Raw genomic sequence first — 20226 nt, 5'->3', positions numbered from 1 at the left:
TGTACTTGCAGAACAAGTACCGCCAAGGTCAAGAAACAGATTGTAGTGGATAGACCGGTCTACGTCGTTTCCTATCCTTTTGCAACGCTGCTAATATTAAATTTCCTCAGTAAGGTAACAGAGAGAGAGAGAGGAGAAAATAAAAACTCTAGAGGTTAAAAGCATCTCAGGCTCTGAAGAAAAGTGCTCCTTGGAATAATCCATTCTCTGCCTGGCTCAGACAATAGAGATATTGTGGTTATCATAGGGGTGCCTAACAACGGTTAATACGTGTAACAAGAGGCATTGTGCTCTCCATCTTTTGTAATGCACATGCTTTTCTAATAAACAAGCTAAGAGTGGTGTCTGAACAAGACCGATAGCGGCGGAAAGAAAGGTGGATATTAAAATCGTTCACAACTAACGAACATTAAAGCGCGAAGAGGATAGATAGATCGGGCAACCCCTTTTTAGCCATATTAATAAAGAAAGGTAAATAGCAGAAGATTGCAGTTCATAAATACCAAAAGAAAATCGTGGGTATTTGTCCGGCTAATTAAAAGAAATGGTAGTGAGGTCCAAGATCACTGAGTAATTCAACCAATCCACTTGTTCACCCACTACGATTAACTTAATCCAACAGCACCGGCCTCATTTTGAAGCTTTAGCGTACTTCAGACAGAATCCGCTAGGTGGAGACACTTGCGTAGTCCAGTTCTACGAAGATTATCTCGACTAATGCATTCCTTTCAAGCTTAATTTTTAATTCAGTACTTAATCCGCTAGATGGAGCTACTGCGTTTTACCTTATTAACGAAGGGTTTAAACCACAAATCCCTCACCAATAAGCAACAATTTTCATCCATTGCCAAAACGTATTTTGCCCTTTTAAGATTACAAAGTTAGTATATTATCCGCTAGGCGCCGATACTATCCTTAGAAAGAGCTTTTCTTACAATTAATTCAAAGATGGCGACTATTCAAGATTAAGTTTTGATTGTGTGTACGTCCTGTAGGAGAGGTGGATTTTCCATGATAAAGCTGAATTTATGACAATTTCCTGTTTAATAAAACCTTCGGGAACTGAACCAGACACGATTGGTTGACAGCAGACTTGATAAGGGGACCATTATACCCTTGCATAATAGAATCACTCCTGCATACTTGACATGAATACTTTGTTTTGAATTGGTGTTGTTGCGTGTGTCCTTGTTTCATGTCCAAGGCAAATAACATAGGGAGGTGCCATTGAGTTGTCCTTCAATGACCGGATAATACAAATAGTGTTTGTGCCTAAGGGCAACCGACACGAAGACTGCCCAAATTGGTCACCAAATACCAGACAACATTGCAGGTAAACATTTGCTATCTCCTGAGATAATAATTACCATTGGATGGTTTAGTGGCAGAAAACACCTTGACATAAATCAAATTAAGGATCTCCAAAAGCGAAATTTAAGACCATAAAATTTTGATACTGCATCGAATTCGCTGGTTCTTTCTTAATGTCCCAGGGTGATAAATGTTAAGGGGAAACTACAAAATTCAGATATTTTAAGCGTGAAAAGATATTTCTATAGAAACTACACTGAGTCTGTTGCTATGACAACGTAAATACACTATATATATCAAAATGAGTTCATAAATAATACATTAATCGAGTATTATTAGTGCATGGCAGAAAAAAATTTTAGAAAATCTGTTTTGCCTATTTTTGAGGAAAAAATGGGCAACAGAAATATTTTTAGAAAAATTTTCAGAAAAAATGGGCAACAGATTTTCAGAAAGATTTCTAGAAAAATTTCTGAAATATTTTTAGAAAAAAATTCACGAAAAAATGGGCAACAAGTTTTCAGAAAGATTTCTAGAAAAATTTCAGAAATATTTTTAGAAAAATTTTCAGGAAAAATGGGCAACAGATTTTTAGAAAAAAATTCACGAAAAAAATGGGCAACAAGTTTTCAGGAAAATAAAGTAAGTTCTTGGAAAATTTTGGATAAATTATACGCTAGTATTAGAAAAATTCTAGAAAACTTTAAACCTTTTAAAAAAATGGCTACATTTCAGCAAAAGTAATTTGGATATATAAAAGATTTATCGGAGTTGAAAACCGTTCAGAAAAATTTGGTCTTTTCGGAAAAAAATTTCAGGATTTTTAGAAAAAATGAATAAATTTTTCTGAAAGAAATTTGGAGAATATTGGATAATCCATTGATCTGTTAACATTGATCGGATAATTCATTTGGATAATCCATTTGGAGATTTGGGTATTTCATTGATCGGTGTTGAAAACCTTTCAGAAAAATTAATAAAATTCTCTGGAATTTTAGAAATTTGAAATATTAGTGCCGATTGGAAAAAAAGGTTTCTAAATCTTAAAAATTTTTCTAAATTTGAAAAACTGCGATAATTTTCACTCACTGCCCTGATAGACCCCTTCCCTTTTCTACATCCCTTGCCATTTATAAAATGTTTCCACTTTCCGAAAATTATTACCAAAAGCAACACAACCATAAATATATGTGCACATGGAATGCACGTGAAACATTAGCTGTCAAAATCGAACACCACTGCAAAAGCAAAATAGCCTAAAGACTGAGGGGGGGTGGTGGTGGTATTTTACTTACCTCAGCGTTTCTTACGCAGTAGAACACAAAGACGAACAACCCCTGGAGGCAGTTACACGCTGTAAATAGATAAGCCATCACCGGCATCTCGCTATGGAGATACATCAAGCATAGAGCCCAGGTGGCGCTACAGGACAGCAAAACAAGCATCGATTCTCTGCTGTATACTCTGCAAATACAAAAAAAAAGGGAAATGACTTTTAAATCGTGAGTTCTGCAATGTGGATCTTAGAACCAAAATTCGTGCGGAGAAATAATCTATAAAGGGGACCACAGGTAAAACATGAACCAAACGAAGTTAGAGTAATACACAGCCCTTCCAAAAGAAAATGAACACCTTCGGGCAATTTATTTTTAAACTCGTGATATTCAGAAGTCGATTAACCTCGGGAAAACGAAGGTTGCCCAACTACCACCACACTCTTATCAGTGTCATCTATAAAGACACCAGTTTAGCGGATCGTGCTTCTGTTTGCTTTGTCGTTCTATCAATCATCTGTCTCGATCTTCGGACAATCTTCCTTTTAATACACATTACAACGCGGTGTGTAATTTAATACTCGTAATGGAGAGAATGTCCAGGGGTGGTGGGGGAGGAAGGAGTTGAGGGAAGAAACATTATCATTAATCACCAAATGATCCGTTGTTGGTGGTGAATTATGTAGTGTATCCTATCAGCGCAGATCGCAACAGAACCACTCAAATGCACATTAATATTCGCCAAGGAAACCTGCATTTAAACCTGAAGATTATGGAAATAAATGGTGGCGAAGAACTTTGAGGGATAGGACGTAGCGAGCAAGTAATCTCTGCCACCACACTGGCTAAATGATTACAGATACTTTGTTTAGCGAAGAAGGTTGAAAAGAGTATCCGTAGCATAACTCTGCTTCCGATAAGAATGAAGATCTCTAGGGAATCAATACCACCGTCATCAGGAGTGTCTACAAAAGCAGCCGTACTTTCTAAAGGCACAAGAGAAAAAGTCTTGGATCAATAGGAGGAGGACGTGAGATGCTCCTGACCAAATCATTGAAGAAGCATCGTATTTTCATCAATATTAGATAAATGAGATGCTCTCTGGTTAGTATGGTCAGATAGTAGGAAGCTACTTGAGAGCTGGAAGAGATTAGGGAAGGAATGTTAAGTGCTAGGAAAGTTCAAAGTTTGACAGGGCAAGGAAATTTTAACTTCTGATACGTTGCAGGTCACCTGCGATGTTATGCAGCCTGGACAATTTATTGGATCGATGTATTCCGGAACGTACAGAGTCACAAAATTAATAATTCCAATTCTTTTTTTTTTTTCTTAAAGCCAATAGCAATCGCAGGAGGGCGCTGGTGGTGAACAGGGAGATGTGTTAACAAGTTACGTCTCTGGATGATAATCCATAGATGTAACTTGTTATAACGTAACTTGATGATAATCCAGAAACGTAACCTGTTAACACATCTCACTGCATCCATTCATCGTAGATGGTACTGGTCATCATGCTGCAAAGACAATCGACGAACTTGGACTTCTTGCCTAAAGGATCAACATTCAATCTACAACAATCTAACATATGGCTGTAAACATTGTGTACTCAATAACTTCTAAAAGTACTTTTTCAGTATCTCCATTTATTGGCCACCGATATTTCTAGAAAGATATTTTTGGTGATAAATTCCAGAAGGGCCATCTCTCTACAGAATAATGAAAAATGGTAATTATCCACGTACTCAGTATTCATTTTACAGTTTTTTCTTTTTTTCTTTTTTTTAATTTTCATTATTTTAATTTAGCGCAGTCTTCGAAATAGCACTTCATCTATAAATTGAACCACGCTTTCGTTTATTGTGTTTCCAGGAATCTATAAGTTTTATGGTTTCTTTTAAAGTGCAGAACCGAAGAAATTAGAAATTCTTTTGGGTCCATGGACAGCGACAGACAATCCTTCTGAAAAACTTCAACCATGTCATATATCACAGAACGAAAGTTTTCAGAGGCTGTGAGGAATTCCATTACTATGTGATTTGGGCTTGCAAGACTCTCACAGGATAATCAATCTGCCGAGTGGAATACCACCAGATGAAAAAGGTCCTGTTGAACCTTAAAATAGAAATTGTGTTGTGCGTCTCACTACAGATTCGGAATCTGTCTCCATTTGGTTGGTTTCAATTAGGACTTAGCACCCAGACGTATTACATCAATAATTTAATCCAATCCAATCAGTAATTTAACCCAATCTAATCTTAAACTTCTGTCTTCGGGTAATCTATTTGGGAAGATTATTGAGCATATTACAGCCACGAATTATCCCTACAGAATAATTCGTTGCTGTAATATTTTTAAAATGGGTTTTAAAAACATTCTTAAATATTAATTTTAAATTCTTAAGATGGGTTTAAGAATCAAGTAAATTTGGGGATAATACCATCTGACAATTATAATAGATAAGGCCAGAGACTTACTTGGCACTTCTAAACTTGGTCTGTTCCTTGTTTTTCACAACCGGTTTTGTAGACTGGCAACAAGTCCTACAAACTGATAGGCTAAGGAACAAAGATGCAGCCTGCAAACAATATTTAGCCAAATTAACTATGTTAAATGTTATATTTGTATTGTTTATTAGTAATTTTTTATTTATTAAATATTTAACTTTCAATTTAAAAATTAAATTAATATTTAATAATATTTAAATAAAAAGTAATTGAAACCAATATATAGACTTAAAAATTTTAGGTGTAAAATTATTTATAAATTATCCAAGTATTTAAATTTTCATTTTCAGATCTAAATTAATTTATAAATTTTCAATTTATTTTTTTCAATTCAGATAATTTTAAAATTTTAATTTTCAATTATCTTTTTTTCAATTTAGATAATTTTCAAATTTAAGTTTGTTTTCAGTTAATTTTTTTGCAATTTAGATCTAAATTAATTTATAAATTTTCAATTTATTTTTTTCAATTTAGATAATTTTCAAATTTTAATTTTCAATTATATCTCTTTTTCAATTTAGATAATTTTCAAATTTTAATTTTCAATTATATCTTTTTTTCAATTTAGATAATTTTTAAATTTCAGTTTTCAGTTATTTTTTTTTTTTCAATTTAGATCTAAATTCATTTATAAATTTTCAACGTATTTAAATTATTTATTTTAAAATAAAAAAAAACAATTTTAGTTTTAAGGTGGAAAATAAAAAAATTACAATTTTTCACTTTAGAAATTAGCTTTTAATTTTTAAAATTTTTACTTTATAATTTAATTAAAATAATTGAATAATAAAATAATTAAATTATTAAATAAAATTTAAATTATTTAATATTTAAAATTATTAATAAATAAGGGTCTTGATGTGCTTACTAGAACGCAGGCCGTTGCTGGTCCAACGAAACTGAATACGTAATAATTGTCCATTCGCAGCCAGCAATACCTTTGGGTACCATAACTATGGGGATCGATGACTGCAGATATTCCTAATACCACAGCTGATGCCCCATAAGCTACTAAATAATACCATCGTAGTCGAGATTTCTCAGTCTGATAAAGTTCTATCAACATCACATAAAGTTGGAAGGCATCCAGGAAGATCCAGGCAAAAGCAACCAATAGAAAATAATGAATGATTCCGGCTAGCACACCACAGACGACTCGAAGATGGGTTTGGTCGGTACCACCAATAAATACAGCTTCCACCACTAGCAGACAGATGCACATGTTCTTGTGAATGGTCATGTGATCACTGCGCAGACTCCTAGAAATAAAATATCCGATGAGTTCCAGTAATGGTTAAAATTGGTTTTCAATGAATTTTACAAATAATTTTTATGGATGGTGGAAGGCAATGAATGCTACCTGAAAACTTGAAGTACCAGGGCGGTTAGAAGCAAACACAACATCGCCACCGCACAACCAACATAGGACACAACTCGAAGGATCACCTTGTCTTCGATTGTCAACTACCAAAAGAAAAAATATAATTTAAGTAATCGATTCTGGATAAATCTGGCTCGTTTTTGGATTAATTTCATACAACCTTTATGTACATTCGTATAGAACCTCACCTGAGTTGCCTGTACGTCCATCATCAGGGCAAAGTTAGTGAGATGATCACAAGCGCAAACGGTATGACTGACATTGTAGCCCCGAACCCAACATCCATCTGTTGACCATAACCTGAAAACGAGATTGAACTGACATTAGAATTTGAAATTAAGATTTCATTGATTCAATGATTGTAAACAATGGTCACTACTCCGAGATTATTTCATTTGAGTGACAAAATAACCATAAAAAGATTTCTTTAAAGTCAAACCAGAACACTGACCCAATAATCCGGATATTCAGACAAAAGGGGAGGGCCAGTTGAAGTTCTTAACCTCAAATTCGGATGATAACCCTGTTCCACGACCCGATTTTTGCCTTTGCACACCACAGCCTTGTGATACGAAGGGGGGACTTTGAAAAAAAGAAACTGGGGGAGGGGGAAGACATTCAGAAGCCTCCAGAATGTACGATAATGGTAGATGCTGTTAGGGACTGGTGGCTTTTAAACGACCATCATAAATACGCCTTCCTAAATGCATAATCTATGTTCAATGCAGGCCAGGGGACTACCAATGCGGCTTGATTTACAGCGTCGACCTTTGTACCGTTAATAGAAGTCGTTGCGTTTCGGGTCCGGCCAGAAAGATAAGCGACCATTCTCTTATTATTTACTGTACGATTAAATGGACCAAGGAAAGGGCCGACTATTTTCACGTAATTGCCGGATGGCGGAGACTGATCCTTCAAAACGCTGCTCTGACTTACGGCCGACGCTATAAATGTGGCATTACGAAGTGACGGAAGCCTGGGCAGAGCGTGCAAAAGCGGAAGCTCACCCCGTGTTCGCCTGTGAGGCTGGAGACCATTACGCAAAAGGCTTGGAAGTTTTCGTTTGGGGAAGGGGGGGCAGAACGATGGGGAGAATGCAAAGACGCTCGAATGTTCGTTTTCGCTGGCGATTATGCGGATTTACATAATATCTTTGTCGTACAAGTGGGAGAGCGTTGTGGGGGGTTTAAAATTTGATTTATGAGCCGCACTCGCCTATTTTTCCTGTAATCTGTTCCTGGTGTGCCCTCGCTGTACAATAGAATTCGGGTCAAAATTCCTGTCTCCCCTTAATTCATGCAGATCTCCATTTACTGCCTCTTTTTTTTTTATTTTCTTAACTCCAGGAAAATTCAGAATGCATTTGGAAGGTTGATTAATTTTTTTTTTCCGCGTTACGCATAGCGCTTGCAGTCTACTCTTCTGGTTGAATTGTCCAATAAATCCGACAGAGGTCGCTCTAAGGATAAGTGTTTTTTTTTTTTAGTAGAATACATTTTTTTTGTATATTGGTTCCTCACAGCCTTCGTTACCTCAGCTCGACTTACTGTGTTTATTTATTGACAATTCTGATCCATCATTTTGCCATATATCTCTTTTCGATATTTAAGCTAGTTATTCCTTCTTAAGATGCATTTCTTTTCTTTGAAATGTGCGAAATTTGCGCTTTAATACAAATCCAGTAGAGTCGCTGTTTTCTCCTTACGTTATATTTCTTTTGTTTAAAATGTGAGAAATTTGTGCTTTCCTAAAAATCCTGTAGAGGTCGCAGCAGGAAATGTCTTTTATAGAATGTACCTTTATTTCTATCACGTTAATATGGTTCACGTTCACAGTGAATGCTTCAATCCATAATTACAAAAAGTGTACCATCAGGTGGAAGGAACAGCCGATTGCTAAAACACGGGTGGTCATAATATTTTGAATGGGCAGTGTATATATATTTTTAATAAATGGAAAATATAATGAGGAAACCAAGAAATATTCAAATCTGCAAAGCTACCTTTCTGTGATTTAAAACTCGTCCGTTAGAGGTCGCTACTTATTCTACCTGAAAGTATATTTCATTTTTTCGAAATGTTCACACTTCAAAAGCGGTTTCGATCATTTATACTTCGCAATAAATCCGGTGGGGGTCGCTGTTCACATTTATTACGCAGGGTTCAAAGCCCCCTATTAAAACTTACGTCTCCTAGCAGGACTTAAGATGGTCATCAAGCGTTTCCTCCCACTTTGCATTATGACATCGATTAACAGATTGTCATAAAGCATTCTTATCCCAGCATGCTCATGAATTAGTGGCACGAGCATGTCGGTAGGAGGATACAAATATATTTCCCCTCGGAATTTATATCAGATTCCCAGCGATTTGCTCCTGAATTTATGTCTTTCCTTATTGAAAATTATAAGCAACCCAAAGCTGTATCCATGGTGGGATTGGCTGGATGACCCCCCACCTCCAATATCTACCACTTCAGAGGACAAGTCACGTCCCATACATAAAGACCCCCCGTTGTTTAACACAAAGTACAAATGAAGGAAATATTTTTAGAGGGAATAAGCATCTCCTCCCACTAACTAGGGACATAAAAAAGGGGAAAAGATATAGCATAACTGAACACCGTGGTGGATTAAGTTATTAAATTTTTATAAGGTTGAATAAAGGTCGTTTACCTCTTGTCAAAGTCCCAGAAGACACATTGTGGATTGGTCATGTTTTCTTCCTAAAAAAAATAAAATAAATAAAATAAAATTTTAGATCATCGATAACAATATTCAGTTCTGATGGATTGTTTATTGATACCCCTTATTCAGCAGATTGCTCTCCACGCTTTTTGGGGAGAGTGATCGATTTAGGATTTGCAAACGATGAAATAGCTCATATAAACATTCGCTGTTTCCATCACTTAAACAATCCTTGAAGAAACTCTAATACGACTGTGTGCAAACGACTTACGATATGCAAATGATACACTCATAAGCATTAAGGAATCTTTAGGAAGAAACTATCGATTTATTACAGTGAATTAGTTCTGTTTTCTTACTGTTAACTCCACTTTGTGTTCATGCAACCGAAGTCCATTTCGAAGTTAATATACGACGCCTTAAGAACGAGATCCATTTATGATTTTTTTAATAAAAATTTAACAACTTTTCCTGTTGTTTTTTTTTTATTTTACTTCTTGCAGCTAAGTAGATTATGTCAAGCTAATTCGACTTGCAAGGAGAGGGACGTTAAAACCTTTTACTGTCGGAAAAGTAGAAACGAATCAAGGGACGGGCGTTGGGGCTTTCATCTTTTGGGCGTAAATATACTCCATTTTTTCTAATAGCAATTATTGATGTCTGTTTTTTTTTTTTTTTTTTTTTTTAAGGAAAGCCAGAGTTAAGTTTGATAAATCTGAAAAATTATGCCAGTCAGAATCCTAATTTTTTTAAAGGTACTTGGAAGTTTTGGTTACCAAAGACGCCTTCTTAGAATCAAATCTAATGTTAAGTCTGATACAATCTGGGAACATCGCAAGTGACAGATAATGAGGTTGGGGATGAAGGAGCCCCTCTACCCTGTATGAATGGGGAAGATTTCGTTCAAATTAAAAGTTCAAGTAGATGGTGTTCTCGATGGTCCAATGAGCACAGCAGGTCACTGTGCGTCAGTTGGCATCTGAATGCAATATGAGGAATGCAAGAATATTCCAAATGGTGATACACCCTACACTCTGATGTATGGGGCTCCACAGCAGATGACCCAAGAGGCAGCTTCTCCTCACCGCTGTTCACTGTCGACAGCTAATGCTTTGGTGCCAACAACACACTGGTTGGGCACTGGAGTACAGATATGTGGTGCAACACTAGTCCACGGATCCATTGTTCATGGTGCCCACTTTCCAGGCAGGTTGTGGTGGTTGCATAATATGGGATGTTTTCTGTCAAGAACAAGGATCCTTGGAGCGTATGGACTAACTTCCCACTGGTGAGGTTTACTGGCAACTTTTAGGAGACCATATGCACCCTACCATAGTGAATTTTTCCCAGGACATAAACGGAAACTTCGAAGACGATAATGCGCCATGCCATCTTCCATTTGGATTGGTCGCCAAATTCTGATCTCAGTCTAACTGAACACCTGCGGGATGTTTTGGGACGGTGGTCAGGTATACGGACACGCAACCTTTATCTATTCTGACTCTGTGGAAAGTCTTGCAAGTGGTGTGGTTGCAGATCCTTACGGACGTCTTCGGACACCTAGTGGAGTCAATGCGTAGGCTTTTTGAACGGTGTCCAAAAAGGTATTCGGTAGGTGGTTATAATTCACTGATGACTCAGTGTATATGACTTTAGGAAGAAAGATTATCGAGGGGCAGATATTTTCTAATTCCAAAGGCCCTCTCCAAAAATTCAAATAAATTTTATTTATTTAAAAAACTTCTTGAGAAATAATCACTTACTTGGATATGTCTTAAAGTGATGACTATCGGGTCGGCCAGCTTCACCATGTGGTACCTTCCAACAGAGGCTGCGATCACTCGAGAATTGATTACTTTCGACAGATTTCTTTCTCCCACCTCCAACTGATTGGCGCTAATTGTACCCAAAAAATCCTCCAGGGAGTTGTAAGCCAGAAACACCACCTTCAGCACCCCTGCAATGAACACAAAGAGAAATTCATTGTTTATTTGAACTACACAAACAAATCCTTTGATTTAATAAACATCAATTTACATTATTTAAATTTACATTGTTATTAAATGACATTAACATGTCTTAATGGTAAGTAATAATAATGCCAATATGTTAATGTCCATTTGCTTTAACGTTAAATTATGTCAATGTACCATTACCTTAAAATTTACCCTATAAAGTTATGTTAATGCCCAGTAATTTTAATGTTAATTTACCATGCCGAATTTTGCTAATGTCCCGTTATCTTAATGCTAATGTTCATTTTCTTAATGTCAAACTTTGCTAGTGTCTGCAAATAAAATATTAGTTTACTGTAATGTCAAAATATGTTAATATCCGTTTACCTTAACGTTAAATTATGTTAACGTATCATTATTTTAATGTTAATTTAGCCTGTAAAATTATCTTAATGCCCTGTAATCTTAACATTAATGCTAATTTACCCTGTCAAATTATGCCAGGGGCAATTTGCCCTCTCAAATTATGTTAATGTCCCGTTATCTTAGTGTTAATGTTCATTATCTTAATGCCCAACTTTGCTAGTGTCCGCTAATATAATATTAGTTTACTGTAATACCAAAATGTTAATATAAATTTATCTTAACGTTCAATTGTGTTAATGTACCATTACTTTTAATGCTAATTTACCCTGTAAATTTATGTTAATGCTCTGTAATCTTAATGTTAATTTAGCCTGTCGGAATTATGTGAGTGCTAATTTGTCCTGTCAAATTTGTTGATGCACTTATCTTAAGGCTAATGTTCATTATCTTAATGTAAAACTCTGCTAGTGTCTGCTAATATAATATCAGCTTACTGTAATGCGAAAGTATATTAATGCCCTGTTATCTTAATGTTAATTTACCGTGTCAATTTATGTTAATATTCCGTAACTTAATGTTAATTTAGCCTATCAAGTTGTCAGGACTAATTTGCCCTCTAAAATTTGTTAATGCCCGTTATCTTAATGCCCAATGTTCATTACCTTAATGCCAAACTTTGCTACTGTCTGCTAATATAATATTAGTGCTGTAATGCCAAAATATATTAATGCCCCGTTACCTTAATGTTAATTTACTGTGTCAAATTATGTCAATGCTCCGTTATCTTAATTATAATGTTCATTATCTTAATGTAAAACTTTACCAATGTCCACTAACTTAATATTCGTTTACTCTAATGCCAAAATATGTTAAAGCGCCATTATCTTAATGTCAATGTTCATTATCCTAATATTAAATTATGTGACTGTATGATAGCTTAATGATCATTCACTCTAATGTCAAATTATGCTGTCTGTTGTCTTAATGTTCATTTACTGAAATGCTTAAATATGTCAATACCCCGTTATTACTATGTTAATGTCTGTTAACAATATTCACTTACTAATGTAAAATTATGTTAGTCTTTTACCTTAATGTTCATTTATTCTAGTGCCAAAATACGTTACTGCCCCGTTATCTTTATGTCAGTGTTCTTTATCGTAATGTCAAATTATGTTCATATCTGTTACCTTAATGTTAATGCACGATTATTTTAATGTTAATTATCCTTATCTTAATGTTAAGCTAAATAATGTCAATAGAATAGACTGTTCAAGTTGTTTTAAGCATTTTTTGGTGATTATATTTGGGAAAAATTAATATTTCACGCGGTATACGAGAATCAATCAAGTTTTCAAATACCATTCGTTGCGCTCCCAAGAAGCGCTTGCGTGGGCAAAACCAGCGAATCCTCAACTTTTGACCAGGATGTTCCATCTATATCTTCTGGCAAAGGGAAGGTTATTTCTGACACAGTCCAGGCTTCCACCAGGCGAACAGATATCACTAAAAATAAGGAAAACACATAACTTGTTGATGTACTTAGCTCAAGTTGGGGGTAGGGTTAATTAAGATTTGTGCAATGTCGTTAAAAACATAAAGATCTCTTTACAAGGATAAAGCCAAGAAGAATTAATTACCAGATTATGGTGTAGGCGTTCCAAGCGAGGATAGTCATAAATCCGTACATGTGTTTGCTGTTTGTTACCAGGAGAGAAAACTTAAGCGGTGGTGGAGGGTTAGAGCCACTGATTGTGTCTATTATCGTGTATGGAATACCCGAAAGTATCTGCTGTAGTAGCAGACAGATGGCACCACTTGTACTTGGGTATCTTTTATGCAGAAGGCATTTGTCGGGTATACAAAGATTCCTTTTAGGGTTGATGGTCTATGTCAACAGAAGGGAATATCGAACTTGGTTATCTTATCCTTAGGCAAGGATTGTGTCCCTCATCGTATAAGCTAAGAAAACACTAAGGAGGATGTAAATTATTCATCGTGGTGTAAGAAAGTTATTGTACACAATAAAAGGGAAAAATAATAACAATTAAGCTTTCTGGACTTTGGACAAAAACCAACAGTCCTCTGACAATCCTCCAAATCATGGCTTACCTCCTCCCCTATTGAATTTCCTCTGAAATACGAGTTGCTGTAACCATTAAAAGTTATCGATCGTGGAAGCAAAATAAGGCTCATTACCCTCGTGCTTTAAGGGTACTTAAATTAAGGGAATGATCTGTACACAGCTGGGGATATTATATTACCAAAAAACCTCATTAAAACAACCCACTGGTTTTAGGCATGGGAATAAATATTAGAGGATATTTTTAGCTTTTCGTATTGCTCGTTTTTAAAGAGGGCGTCAGTTGCAGGGGGTGTTCGTCAAAGAAGGATAAAGGTTAAATAATAAGCGGAAGAGTTAAAAAGAAACAAGCTGAAAGAAAAAAAAAATATTAAGAGTATCTGCGATTCATCATTAAAATCTTACTCATTAGGCCTAAGGTTTACTCTCCAAAGATCCACCAGAACTTACATTACAGCGATGCAATTAAGGGCCGGCAAAAATTATAAAACTCTCTGCAAAAATTATAAAACAAAGAAGGGGCTTTTTAGGTAACATAAGAAGTAACTTACACACGTTGCTGTCCGCTTTTCTATAGAGGAACTTGCTTCTTAAGGTAGCAGCAAGGAGCCACCCGCTTTCTTCCAGACCTTCTAAGAGAGAGGAGGCCACATGTTTCTGCTCACCAGGGGCCAAGTCCTGCCAAGAGGCACGTTGCTCTTCCTCGAGGAGATTGCTACTTACATCAAGTACAGACTACGATAAAGAGAAAGAAAGAAAAAAGGGTAGCGTTCAGTAATAGGCTCGATGAATAGAGGCACTTGTCTCTTATAAAGGGATCACAGTTAAACTGAGATAACCACACTACCAATTGGCTGTCTTCAAGAGCGGTATTTAAAAATTGTGACGTATTACAATGTAAAAAAATAGAATAAATTTTCTGTTGATCCTCTGGGTAGGCCACTTAGGATCAGAGGGTTGATTTGAGTGCCAGTAAGGACACACCACCTCTTCGATTTAAATATTTCCGGTTGTTGAATACAGTACAAGCTACCCCAGTTCCTAATAAAATGGTAAGGCAGTGTATTATTTAATCTACCGATATCTGCCAACTTGTTGAATTCGCTAATCTAAATGATTATTTCAAAATATGCCAAAGAAACTTTTTGATTGGTTTATAACCAACAAAACAACCTCTAGACGGATCCTAGCTCCGTCTAGCGGCAGTCTACTGTACCTAATCTGAGTGTCTTGATTAACACGCATGCGCTAGTGTCTATAGTATCAGCAGCGCCACCTGTACGTGACCATTTCAGAATCAATGCGTTAAAAAATCTGCATTTTGCATGTAGTTCGTAATCCTTTTTAGATTTTGTCAACGCAGCGATGTTTTTTTTTTTTTTTTTAATTTCTTCTTTCTGTCTCTTTCTCAGGAGGAAACTGCACTCATCGGACGCTTATTGAATAGATGGTTCGTTATGGAGTGCGCGGAATGAGATGAAATCACTTGGTGAGAATTGCTCGCTTGCTCCAACTGAAAAACAACCAGCTCAGCTAAAAATTTGTCTTAATAGCAACGTGACAACTCTCACTCTCTCTCTATCCGTAGTTCTCCCACTTCGGATACGAGAAAGAACGAACGGTAATCTTTGAAATCCGATAATAAAAAAGAAGAGAGAGAGTACAGTATTTGAAAATTCTATTTCTTAAGAGATGGAACACTGAAATGGCGAAGAAGAAACCCTTTGATACAGCGCATGCACAGAAAAAAAAAATGGTTGAATAACTTTGTTAGGACTATGGATTCTTCAACTGGAAATATAATAGTCCCCACTTTGTCGGGTCCCTAGTGGGTAGCACTGACGTCCTCCCCATACCTGGTGGAAAAGACTTTAGTTCGAGTCCCGTCGATGGCGTGAGGAATTTTATAGACTTTTTTCACAACGTGGCTGAGTTGGTCAGTCTCTCAGCGAGAGGAACATGGCTTTTTCTCCTGGAACGTGGGTTTTCATCCAAGAAAATCAACCACAGAACACAATATTGGCCTTAGTCGCTGATACTCCTAAAACCCTATTACAACAACCACTTTGTCTGGTCAGGTGGATCCTAACTAGCTTGGTTGGAGACGGTCTTTATAAATGTCTTCATGATATGATTTCCATGTTGCACTGGCCAAAAAAAAAACCTGGTATACTTCTTGAGAAGCCTACTTGCTCTTCCTTAGTTCAGCCCGGATTGGAGAACGTTTAACAATTCCTCCAATCATTGACGGCCATCGTGGGCAGCACAGTTGGTAGAATCGCCATCCTCCCCACACCAGGTGGAAAAGACTTTAATTCGAGTCCCGTCAATGATGGGAAGAATTTTTATGGGCCTTTTTCGCAACATGGCTGAGTTAATCGGACTCAGGCGAGGGTAGCCTGGTTTTTTATCCAGCAAAACAGACCACAGAACAGAGTATATACGGAGCAACATGGCCTTAGTTCTGATGCTCCTAAAGATTAGTTTCTTTCTGCCCATGCGCCTAAGCAGGTAGTTTTGAATTACATCCGCTCTACTAAAAGAATTTGCAGTCCTTGAAGATAACGAAATTTCTTTGGTCTACTTACTTTTTGAACATAGTGTACACATTAAGAATTTCTTACTGGTATAGTTTCGCTCTTTTACCCTACATATTGATTATTCATAACTAAGGTTTATTATTAAAAATTACACATTTAGATAAACATTGGATCGATTTATCTTAAATTCAAATTCAAATTTCCCTATTGGGTAAAATAATTTTGAAACAAATATGATAAAATCCGATAAATACATTTGCCCAATGTTTTAAGGCTAGAATTGCAATAAAAATGAATTCTCTGCTATCATAGCTCAGAGCAATTTAAGGCTAAGTACCCAATGAATGAAATAACAGTTCGTATCTTTTTACCCCTTACAGCCGCCCCCCCTACTTCCAAACATCTTTTTCTAGACGACAGATGACTTATTACCACTTCGTAGGAGCATCTTAGAAGAAAAAAATTGCTGGTTTGATAAATACCAGTAGTTTTCTTCAGATAGCCTTAGACCAAACTGGCTGATGATTATTACATCATAAATTTATCTCTCTGTGAGCTTTCTTTTTCCCCAAGCAAAATTTCCCCACTAAAACTAGAAAACAGATAACCGAGAGGGAGATGGGGGAAGGGAGAGGAGATAGGAGTTGAATTTTATGTGCTAAAGGGGAAGACAGACCCGGTTAGAGAAGTCAACACTATCCTTGAAGGGTTTACAAGGGTAGAGAAAGTAATGGGAGGCCTCATGCTCCTCCACAAATCCCTCAGGGGATCGAAGATATAGTAGATGGAAGCATCGTTAACTAAGATGTCTTAAGACAACGGAGGAACTTTTTCTTTTTACCTTATTAAGATACGAATCATTTTTCACAAATAAATGATACTTTAAACGGAAAGTGCATGATTTGTTATTATGGACCTACAGATATTGGATGTAAAATGATTAGAAAATGGTTGGTGTTCATATATAAAGATTTAATTGGTTTAAACGACATCGGAATTAAATTTCAGAGCGCCCCCTTTATTTAAAAAAACATAATCCGAAATTCTTTAACTACTGCCCTCTAACGGGAAACTTAAATAGTTTTCACTACTGCCATCTACTGGGAAATTTCAATATTTAAGTTTAAAAAATACTAAATAATAATAAATCGTCTTCATTACTGCCCTCTACCGGGAAACTTAAATAACAATCTCTAAGATTTAAAAAAATATATATATATATACTAAATTAAAATAATAATAATGATAAAATCGCCTTTACTACTGCCATCTATTGGGAAAGTTGAATATCAACATAAATGGACAAAATTCATATTTCGGAATTCTAAAAAGAATTTTTGCTTTAAAAGGAAAAAATAAAAAAAAAAAGTAAGGTGTCATTATTATTACGACATTTTTGTTCGAACTGCAGGATTTAAAAAAAAAAAAAAAATGTAGACAGTCGTATTGATGAAAACTTTCTCTCACTTGCGTATTGATTTCGTTTCTGCTTTATATTAAACTTTGGCAAAACCTGCACACTTCTTTCGCCTTATTCTCCGATTGTAACGGATTTCTCTAAGAATGATGCTATTTTTAGCATTACTTCTTTCTTGTTGCTTATCGAAGAGCTTAGCGACTTAACATTAGCCTGTCCCATACAGTCGCGCAGTAAAGAAAAAGAAAAAAAAAAAAGGGGGTCAGACTTCATGTTTTTAAAAGGATCCCGAATATAATTTTAATAATAAACTTCAACGTTAAAAGCACTCTACTTCGTACAAATAAAATAGTATTCCTTACATCCAACAATTCTTGAAGAAGTTGATGGCGTTGTCTATCTTCAGGAATTTCTTGAACTTTTTCTTTCATCTTTGTAACCAGCCTTTGAACAATTTCGGTAGTCTGTCTAACATCCCCACCGTACAACGACTTCGTACTTGTGATCACCGCCAACTCCGCCGCTATATTCACAACAGAATCACCCCCAGTAATCTATAATAAAAAAAAAAAAAAAAAAGAAAAAAAAAAAAAGACATTTATTGGGGGAAAAAAAGAAAAAAAACATCTCCATAAACTTAATATTCACAAAACTATTTTATTATGCAGTTCTCGGGTTAATGTACATTTCCATAGATACGCCTTTTCACGTGCGTATCTATGGAGATGATTTTATTAATTGTTGCTCGCCAGTTGCTAGGCAACGCTCCACTGGCCAGTATTATGCGCAAGATATTGACAAATGTCATATTTTTTTAAACAGTTTTTCATGAACAGTTGGAAAAAATAGGAAAAAAAATAAATAAAATAAAAATCTTTCTGCTACATCAGCTAAATCTTGCCCATCCCTTTCTTAGATACGTGCAAAAAGATACCTTCGGAGCAGCGTTGCATCTGTATCACGTTCTAACTCGATTTAAGTGCTTCAGAGAATTTTTATTAGTGGCTCCAAAGGAGAGGATCCTCTCAAGTGAAAACTAAATTTTTAAATGTGCACGCCTTTCTTTAAGTCAGATCAAATTTGGTTCTTTCCCATTTCTTAGATTTTTCTCTTCTTCTTCTTTTAAACTTCCCGTTCTTGGATGCGAAAGCCCAGACAGTAAAGGAATTTCCGAAATAACATTATACCCTAAACATAATAATATTTTCCAATCTTCTTTCTCTTTAAAATGGCGCGAGTCATGATTGACGTTGAAAATTCGCACTAAATGAAAAAACTTCCGGTTACCAATCCCAAATAAATTGAATTTAGTTGGCAATAAACAAGTGGAGGGAGAGCGAAATAAAATGGTATCTTTTTTACTACCACTTGATACTCACGAATTACTGTAGGATTTTGTCCCGGTACTCCGATTAAATTCGTTTGAGCCATTATAGTTTTCTTGGATTATAAAAAATCACGACTTACCCTGTTACGAAGGCTCTCCACCCACAAGGAACTACACTGACTCAAGTCTGGCCAGTCTGTAACCCATCGAACTGGACTCGTGCCACACATCCATCTCGCCTCTCCTACAGAAACAAAAGTGAATTAGCAGGAAGTTTTTTTAATTATAAATTTAACTTAAATCATCCCCTCCTTTCCCAGACTAAATTGTTATATCCTACCAGTTGTTCCTCCTGGACATTTCTGTACTGCTACAACTCCAGATCTCGTCCAATTCCAAAGGATATTCCGAGAAAAGACGGGTTGGCAGTATTCCTGATTTATAAACGTTGAATGTCCCGAACTAATGCTAAATACTGCTGGTGTGGGCTCTGAAAGAGACAATAAAAATATAAAATACGTGGAATATCAAAATATGTCAGAAAGTGTAATATGAGCTGGCGCATTGCCGTGGCGAAGAGGACAGTCTAAATTACGTCAATTACCTGTAAGGTGCTTCTTGGTCGACGAGGTTACCGCTGGATAGAGAGATGGCTGTGATGTGATAGCTACAGTTGAGGTACTGGTGGTTGGTGGAAGGCTTGAGGTAGGAGGTAAACTTGAAGTGGTGCTGCTGAGTTCGGTACTTGGAATGGTACTTGAAGGAGAACTGGCTTGGGTAGTAGTGGTCGTTGTACTTGACAGTGGCCTATGAAACCGCGTCATTGGGATGATAATTGGGGGTCTAGTGGTTGTGCTGGTTGTAGTCATGGTCGTTGTGCTCATGGTCGTTGTACTAGTCGACACTGAATCTACTTGAAGGGAAAGAAACCAGAGGGAAATTCAATTTCGAATAGTCACAACAGTTTTTGTAACTTTATTAAAATATGGAAAAGGGTTCTTTAATATTTAACATTACTTTTAGTTTGTCTTTAAGTAATTATGAAATTATTTTTTAAAAATGTAATGGTCATTAATATTATAAGGATAAAAATTATAAAATTAATTTCAATTATTTAAAATTGAAAGACTAATATAATAAATTAACATACACATTTTATAAAAATAACGAAATGTTACTTAGTTTTATGCTATTTAAAAAAGCATTAGCATAAATTTCCATACTTTTATATTTTAGTAATTTTAAAAATATACTTAAAAACGTATAGTTTAAAAAAACGTATAAACAGGAATTGTATAAAAAATCATGTATTGTAATGGAAAATAAAGGTCTCTTTTTTAAAAAAAATATAAATATAAAAAAATTTATATATTTTTTTTAATT

General features: G+C 35.8%; 1 protein-coding gene across 1 annotated transcript in view; it reads right to left on the bottom strand.

Moving 5' to 3' along the window:
* LOC150086085 (latrophilin Cirl-like) overlaps nucleotides 1-20226 on the bottom strand; it is an 86751-nt gene that overhangs the window by 6840 nt on the left and 59685 nt on the right. The window contains exons 5-17 of the mRNA XM_090374365.1: nucleotides 19448-19756; nucleotides 19184-19333; nucleotides 18984-19087; nucleotides 17879-18070; nucleotides 14111-14294; nucleotides 12839-12982; nucleotides 10919-11112; nucleotides 9144-9193; nucleotides 6659-6770; nucleotides 6450-6553; nucleotides 5958-6348; nucleotides 5060-5160; nucleotides 2607-2775 (exon numbers count right to left, since the gene is read on the bottom strand). Of these exons, the coding sequence (XP_090230491.1) occupies nucleotides 2607-2775; nucleotides 5060-5160; nucleotides 5958-6348; nucleotides 6450-6553; nucleotides 6659-6770; nucleotides 9144-9193; nucleotides 10919-11112; nucleotides 12839-12982; nucleotides 14111-14294; nucleotides 17879-18070; nucleotides 18984-19087; nucleotides 19184-19333; nucleotides 19448-19756 (2204 nt within the window). The remainder of the gene's footprint in view (nucleotides 1-2606; nucleotides 2776-5059; nucleotides 5161-5957; nucleotides 6349-6449; nucleotides 6554-6658; nucleotides 6771-9143; nucleotides 9194-10918; nucleotides 11113-12838; nucleotides 12983-14110; nucleotides 14295-17878; nucleotides 18071-18983; nucleotides 19088-19183; nucleotides 19334-19447; nucleotides 19757-20226) is intronic.

Source organism: Mastigoproctus giganteus, chromosome 5 (assembly GCF_048544385.1).
Source record: "Mastigoproctus giganteus isolate SK-2022 chromosome 5, ASM4854438v1, whole genome shotgun sequence".
NCBI lineage: Eukaryota > Metazoa > Arthropoda > Arachnida > Uropygi > Thelyphonidae > Mastigoproctus > Mastigoproctus giganteus.
The sequence above is the reverse complement of the archived record's forward strand: the minus strand, read 5'-3'. Positions and strand labels throughout refer to the sequence as shown.